Raw genomic sequence first — 8,049 nt, 5'->3', positions numbered from 1 at the left:
TAAAGCAGTGACCATAGTAGAAGTATTAATAATATTAGCAGCAGTATTAGTGAAAATATTATTAGTAGCAGTGACAAATTAGTACGTAGTGTTAGTAGTATCAGCAGAAGTGAAGGCAGTAGTAGCAGCAGTGTGGTCACAGCCAGGCGTCGGCCGCCAGCACCCGTCGGCAGCGTGCAGGCTCCGGCGCCCTCCGCGGCACGGGTCTGGCGTGGCCGCAGAGACAAGCAAGACGCCATCCGCCTCTAGGCATATTCGCCCGACCGTGCCAGGTCATCAAATTACGCCCATGGCCAATACGCACACGTGTCTGTGTGTGTGTGTGTGTGTATGTGTGTGTGTGTGCGTGCGTGCGTGTATGTCTGTGTGTGTGTGTGTGTGTGTGTGTGTGTGTGTCTGCGTGCGTGCGTGCGTGTGTTACTGTTCCTGCGTCCACCTCTAGACTCGGCTGCGTGCATTCCTAGCTCCAAGCTCCCCAAACCAGCGTCTCTCTCGCAGCCTACCTCCTGGAGCGAGGCACATACTATGTACACAAGGACTCTAGGCTCCTTGCCGTACACACCAAACACTTTGATGGCTCCCCCGCCAGCGCATCGTGTTTCGAAAAAGCGGCCGCGCAGCCCCGACAAGGGCGGGACGCTGCGGCTGGTGCTGGAGCCGCCGTCGGTGCCCGCCAGGAAGAGGCGGCTCGGCAGCCACCCGTGTCTTCACGTGGATGACCACAACCGTGTGCTGGGTTCGGTGAACGGCCAGGAGTGCCTCGTCCAGCTGGACTCCGGGTCCCAGGTCACCGTCCTCTTCCACACCTTGGCCAAGAGGCTGGGGCTCATCACCGGCACGGAGCCCACCGAAAAGCAGGAGATCGGCCTCTGGATAGGCTCGCGGGTGCTGGACGTCATCGAGCTGAAGGCCGTCCCCATCAGTCTGGGGGGCGGCGTGGAGATGGTCGTCCCCGCCACTGTGTTCCCGGCGTGGCTGGAGGACATGTATGACGCAGACGAGGTCGTGCTGGACGCCCACCACCTGCGGCGTGGCCGCATGGTGCAGGTGTTTCGGCCTGACGGCAGCGACCTCTTCGTCTGCCGCCCGCAGCAGCTGCGGCGGAGGCCGAGGAAAACGGAGCGCTCCGTGGAGCCTGACGTCCTCTGGGTGCGGCAGGAGGGCAGCGAGGAGCGGGCCAGGCCCATGACGGTGCTGCTGGACACCGGCGCCCAAGGCTTCCACGTGTCTGAAAGACGCCGCAAGCTGCTCCTCGCGAGCAGGGAAGGCTGCAGGCCACCCAAGCGCGTCGTGCTGGACTTGGGCGACGGCTGGCGCGTGAACACCGCGCCGCTGAAGGAGGTGGCCTCCAACGACCATGACTTCATCATGGGGGTCTCTCTCCTGTGCAAGTACGGCGCCGTGCTGGACCACGCCCGCCACACGCTCGCCTTCAAGACCGGCTCCCGGTGGCGGGAGGTCAGCACACAAGGCCCCCAGCAGGGGGAGGTCAGCACACAAGGCCCCCAGCAGGCGGTGGTCAGCACACAAAGGTTCCACTAAGCGGCTCGTCGGGAACAAGGTGGTGGAGGCGAGAAAAGCGTGTGAGGATAACAGTTACATGGCACACTAAACACCGAGCCACAACTAGGTTCAGAGGAAAGGGTGTGGCCAACACACCTCCAAGTAAAGGACAGAATTATGTTCATGGACGGTGAGCTTAGGTGTGGTTAAGTTTACCGGAGCTGCCTTGAATTAGCCCACCGGCCCTGCAGACTCCTTATGTTCCTGTGTTCTTATTTTCTCTATCTCTCTATCTCTCTCCATCTACCTCTAATACTTTACAGGTGTTCATTAAGAGAGTTTCCGGAGACTAGGAGGCTGTGTCTGAGGGAACACTAATGTCTTTGGGGGTTGACGCAACAAGTCCATATTTCTTTGAACATGTTGACTGACCACTAAACGCACGGCGGACAAGACTGTCCTTGTCCTTTGATCTTTACCAACTCGGCGTGAATTAGCCACAAAGCAATTCCTCGTGAGTGAAGCAACGGCGCCCAAGCTGAGTTTGTAATGTTTCCTCCTGATTTCCTCGTTTCCTTCAGCTTTTACTCCGGTGTCTAAGACTCAGAGGTCGTGTGGAGACGCTGAACTACGAGACTAGTTATTTTCTCTCCGACTCCTCTTGGACACGTGTCGGGATGAAGGCTCAGGAAACGCCGGCGGGGAGGACCTGGGCAAGAACTCGTGCACTCTGTCGGAAAGGTCTTGGTGACGGGCGTCAATAGCGATGTCTTATTTTTCCTCCTTTTTTCTTGTTGGACTTACCTAGCGGAGGAAGGATATTAAGGCGAGTTTTAACACCATTACAGCAGCCTTACCTTGACGCTGCCTGTGCGCCCCTTACCCAAACTCTTCCCTGGCTTACCCTGTCTTACCTTAACTTTGAGTTCAGGTAGATGTAATTAGGTATCTCAAATGTTTGTGAAGTCTCTCTCTCTCTCTCTCTCTCTCTCTCTCTCTCTCTCTCTCTCTCTCTCTCTCTCTCTCTCTCTCTCTCTCTCTCTCTCTCTCTCTCTCTCTCTCTCTCTCTCTCTCTCTCTCTCTCTCTCTCTCTCTCTCTCTCTCTCTCTCTCTCTCTCTCTCTCTCTCTCTCTCTCTCTCTCTCTCTCTCTCTCTCTCTCTCTCTCTCTCTCTCTCTCTCTCTCTCTCTCTCTCTCTCTCTCTCTCTCTCTCTCTCTCTCTCTCTCTCTCTCTCTCTCTCTCTCTCTCTCTCTCTCTCTCTCTCTCTCTCTCTCTCTCTCTCTCTCTCTCTCTCTCTCTCTCTCTCTCTCTCTCTCTCTCTCTCTCTCTCTCTCTCTCTCTCTCTCTCTCTCTCTCTCTCTCTCTCTCTCTCTCTCTCTCTCTCTCTCTCTCTCTCTCTCTCTCTCTCTCTCTCTCTCTCTCTCTCTCTCTCTCTCTCTTGATAATTAAATATACTTAAGTGGTTTAAACACCTGCTACTCTGGTGATAGTAGTAGTAGTAGTAGTAGTAGTAGTAGTAGTAGTAGTAGTAACAGCAGGTATGACATTTTCCGACCAACGTCCTTTACCTCAAAAAAAGTATCTGAATGTTTTTTTTTTTTGTGTGTGTGTTCGCTATAGAGAGATTATGGTTAAACATATATTAGTTTGTTATGTTATGTTTTGTTCTTTGTTATGTTATTTTATGGTATGTTAATTAGGTGAGGCTAGGTGAGGTTAATTACGGAAGTTAGGTGAGGCTTCGTTTGGTTAGGTTAGGCGAGGTTAGGTTAGATTAGGTTAGATAATGTGAGGTGAGGTGATGTAAGGTGAGGCTAGGTTAGTTGAGGTAAGGTAAGGTAAGGTAAGGTAAAGAAAGGTAAAGTAAGGTAAAGTAAGGTAAGGTAAAGTAAAGCAAAGTGAAGTGAAGTGAAGTGAAGTGAAGTGAAGTGAAGTGAGCTTAATTAGAGTTAAGTAAGGTTAAGTGAAGTGGTGAGGTAAGGTGAGGTTAAATAGCTGCGTTAGGTTGAGATAGGTTAGGTTAGGTTAGGATAGGTCAAGATAAGCTGAGATAGTATACGATAGGTAGTGAACCTTTCTTTCCCTCACCCTAAACATTATACCAGTGCGTGACTTAGCGTAATAGGTAACGGCAGATAGTAAGGTAAAAGGTAAATCAGAACGTACGGTTTAACACTCCGTGAAGGTAGAACGCTGCACCTAACTCACCTACCTTTGTAATTAAGGGAGGAAAGGTGGGGAGGGGAGGAGGGAGGGAGGAAGGGAGGCAGTGAAGCAGGGAAGAGAAAGATGATGGGAGGGAAGGATTAGAAAAAGATATGGAGAGAAGGAAATTGGAAGAGAATGAGGGAGGGAGGAAGGGAGGGAAGTAGGGAAGGGAAAGAAGGATGAGAAGAGGTAAGGATGAGAGACAGAGAAATGAGAAGAAAATTAGGAGAGAATGAGGAAGAGAAGGGAAAGGAAAGTAGAGAGAGAAGGAAACTGAAAGAGAATGAGGGAGAGAAGGAAGGGAGGGAAGCAGGGAAGGAAAAGAAGGATCAGAAGAGGTAAGGATGAGAGAGAGAGAAATGAAAAGAAAAAAAATAGAAGTGAATGAGGGAGAGAAGGAAAAGGAAGGTAGAGAGGGAAGGAAAGAAAAAGGGTCGAGGGGCAGAAAGATAAAAGAGATAAAGAAAGATTGTAGAAGGAAGATTGAGAAAGAGGGAAGAAAGGAAAGAAGGAAGGAAAGAAGAGAGAAACGAAAGGAAATAAGAAGAGGGTTGAAAGGAGGAAGGGAAGGGAAAAGAGGAAGGAGGAAAAGAAAAGAACTGAGGAGGGAAAGGAAAGAAAGGAGGAAAGGAAGGATAGGGAAGGAAAAAAAAGACAGGGAGGAGGGGAGGAAAAAGGGAAAGGGAAAGCGGAGAAGAGGGAAGGATAAGAAGGGAGAAAAGAGATGATGGAGGAAGGATGGAGGAAAGATGGAGGGCAGGAGGGAAGGGAGGGGGGAGGGAGGAGGAAAATAGTTGGTTATCTCCGAAGCTTATTTCTTGGCCTTGTATTTTATGATTTTTGCGGAAATTAGCTTTTTTTACATACACACACATACACACACACACACACACACACACACACACACACACACACACACACACACACACACACACACACACACACCTTCAGGATGACTCCGGAACTTCAGGTGGTAGAAAGAAGTTAATTAGACAGGTGTACTCCATCACAGGTGTAAGTGCTGAGAGGTCATTAAGTCTCATTACGTCGTTTGGGAGATTTATAGCCGGGGCGCAGGTGTGAAAAAGGTGTGTGTTCGTTTGTGTGTTTGTTTATGTGTGTGTGTCTGTGTGTACGTTTGCATGTGCGTGTGAGTTAGAAAGTGAAAAATAGGATTGGAAACGTAAAAACCGATTCCTCGACTATCAATAAGAACATAGAATCCAAAACTATATCCAATTTGCACGGCCAAGAGTATGATATCGGATCCCAAAATGGTATCAAACAACATATACTCCGAAACTATATTCAGTATGCCGGAGATAAACAGAAATGTAAAAATATGATAAAAGCGAACAGAATCCGATCCTCAACTCCAAAATAGAACCTGAAATCCAAAACTCTATTCAATTTGCCAGAAAAAAGAGACAACAGGTGGAAAAGGATCGAAAATATAACAATCGAATCCAAAAATATGAAACAACATAGAATCCAACTTGCTAAGAAGATGATAAAAAAGTGGAAAAGAGACTTGATAGTATAAAAAAACCAATTCCTCAGCTATCAATAAGAACTTAAAATCCAAAACTCTATTCAATTTGCCAGTTTGCCAGAGAGAGATATAGGTAAAAATAGATCGAAAATATTAGAATCCAGTCCTCAACGCTAAAACTGAACACAGGATCCAAAACTACATTCAATTTATCAGAGGAAGACAAACATACAAAATAGAATGGAAAATATAAGCTTCGAATCCTAAGCTTTAAACTAGATATAGAATCGAAACCTACCTTCAGTTTGCTAGGGAGAAACAAACATGTAGAGAATAGAATCGAAAATATAAAAATCGATTCGTAAACTATAAAACACAACATAGAATCCGATTTACCAGAGAGAGTAAAAAAAGTGAAAAATAGACTTGGCAATATGAAAATCGATCCCTCAACTATAAAACACAACATAGAATCCGATTTACCAGAGAGAGTAGAAAAAGTGAAAAATAGACTTGGCAATATGAAAATCGATCCCTCAACTATAAAACACAACATAGAATCCGATTTACCAGGGAGAGCAAAAAAAGTGAAAAATAGACTTGGCAATATGAAAATCGATCCGTCAACTATAAAACACAACATAGAATCCGATTTACCAGGGAGAGCAAAAAAAGTGAAAAATAGACTTGGCAATATGAAAATCGATTCCTCAACTATAAAACACAACATAGAATCCGATTTACCAGGGAGAGCAAAAAAAGTGAAAAATAGACTTGGCAATATGAAAATCGATTCGTAAACTATAAAACACAACATAGAATCCGATTTACCAGAGAGATTAAAAAAAGTGAAAAATAGACTTGGCAATATGAAAATCGATTCCTCAACTATCAATAAGAACACAGAATCCAAAACTCCATTCATTTTGCCTGAGAGAGACAAAAAGGTAAAAATAAGATCGAAAATATAAGAATCCGATCTTAAACTCAAACACAGAACAAAGAATCCAAACCTATATTCAATTTGCAGGGTCAAGAGTATGATATCAGAATCCAAACGTAACAATAGATCCGAAAATGAAAGAATTTGATCCTAAACTCTAAAACTGAACATAGGATCCAATACTATATTCAATTTTCAAGACAGAAATAAAAAATAAAAAAAATGAAAATCTAATCTTGTACTATAAAACACAACATAGAATCGAAAACTATATTCAATTTGCCAGAAAGATAGACAGATAGATAGATAGACAGATAGATTGATAGACAAACAAATACACATGTAGACAAAAATAAACCAGTTAAAATAGGCTCAAAACATTAGAATCCGATCCTCAACTCTAAAACTGAACAGAGGATTCAAACCTATATTCAATTTACAGGTTCAGGAGTAAAATATCAGAATCCATAAATAAAAGTAGGTCCGAAAATAAAAGAATCCGATCCTAAACTCAAACCGAACACAGGATCCAACACTCTATTGAATTTTCAGGGCCATGCGTATGATATCGGATCCCAAAATGCTATCAATAAAAACTAAATCCAAAACTATATTCACTTTTCATGGTCAAGAGTGTAATATGAGCTTCCAAAATGCTCTCAAACAGAACATACACTCAAAACTCTATCAAATTTGTACAGTCATGAGTATAATATCAGCTCCCAAAATGCTATCGAAAGGAATATACACTCAAAGCTATCAAATTTCCAGGGTCAAGAGTGTAATATGAGCTTCCAAAATACTCTCAAACAGAACATACACTCAAAACTCTATTAGATTTTCAGGGTCAAGAGTATGATATCGGATCCCAAAATGCTATCAATAAAAACAAAATCCAAAAACATATTCACTTTTCATGGTCAAGAGTGTAATATGAGCTTCCAAAATGGTATGAAACCGAACATACACTCAAAACTATCAAATATGCACGGCCAAGCATATAACATCAGGTCACTAAATGCTATCGAAGAGAACACAGAATCCAAAACTATATTCACTTTTCGGGGTCAAGAGTGTAACATGAGCTTCCAAAATGCTATCAAACAGAACATACACTCAACACTCTATTAGATTTTCAGGGTCAAGAGTATGATATCGGGTCCCAAAATGCTGTCAATAAAAACAAAATCCAAAAACATATTCACTTTTCATGGTCAAGAGTGTAACATGAGCTTCCAAAATGCTATCAAACAGAACATACACTCAACACTATTCAATTTCCACGGCCAAGAGTATGATATCGGATCCCAAAATGATATCAATAAAAACAAAATCCAAAAACATATTCACTTTTCATGGTCAAGAGTGTAATATGAGCTTCCAAAATGGTATGAAACCGAACATACACTCAAAACTCTTATCAAATTTGTACAGTCTAGAGTATAACATCAGGTCCAAAAATGCTATCGAAAGGAATATACACTCAAAGCTATCAAATTTTCAGGATCAAGAGTGTAATATGAGTTTCCAAAATGCTATCAAACCGAACATACACTCAAAACTCTATTCAATTTGCAGGGTCAAGAGTATGATATCGGGTCCCAAAATGCTATCTATAAAACATGAAATCCAAAACTCTATTAAATTTTGGGGGTCAAGAGTGTAATATGAGCTTCGAAAATGCTATCAAACAGAACATACACTCAAAACTCTATCAAATGTGTACAGTCAAGAGTATAACATCAGGTCCCAAAATGCTATCGAGGAGAACACACACACTCCAAAACTATATTCAATTTGCCAGACGGACAGACAGCCGGACAGACAAACAGACGCACAGGTAAGGTCAGGGGAGCATGAACCAACCCAGCTGGCCGTGTGTTCGCTGCGAGGCCGGAAAAAT

General features: G+C 43.9%; 1 protein-coding gene across 1 annotated transcript; it reads left to right on the top strand.

Annotated features, from left to right (window-relative positions):
* Positions 1-422: 422 nt before the first annotated feature.
* Positions 423-1,777, top strand: LOC127003138 (uncharacterized). Its single transcript, XM_050869536.1, has 2 exons — positions 423-1,458; positions 1,489-1,777. Exons 1-2 carry the CDS (start codon positions 526-528, stop codon positions 1,540-1,542), a joined length of 987 nt encoding a protein of 328 aa, XP_050725493.1. The 5' UTR covers positions 423-525; the 3' UTR covers positions 1,543-1,777.
* Positions 1,778-8,049: the final 6,272 nt, after the last annotated feature.

Source organism: Eriocheir sinensis, chromosome 24, assembly GCF_024679095.1.
Source record: "Eriocheir sinensis breed Jianghai 21 chromosome 24, ASM2467909v1, whole genome shotgun sequence".
Taxonomy (NCBI): domain Eukaryota; kingdom Metazoa; phylum Arthropoda; class Malacostraca; order Decapoda; family Varunidae; genus Eriocheir; species Eriocheir sinensis.
This window is presented reverse-complemented; position numbering and strand designations above follow the sequence as displayed.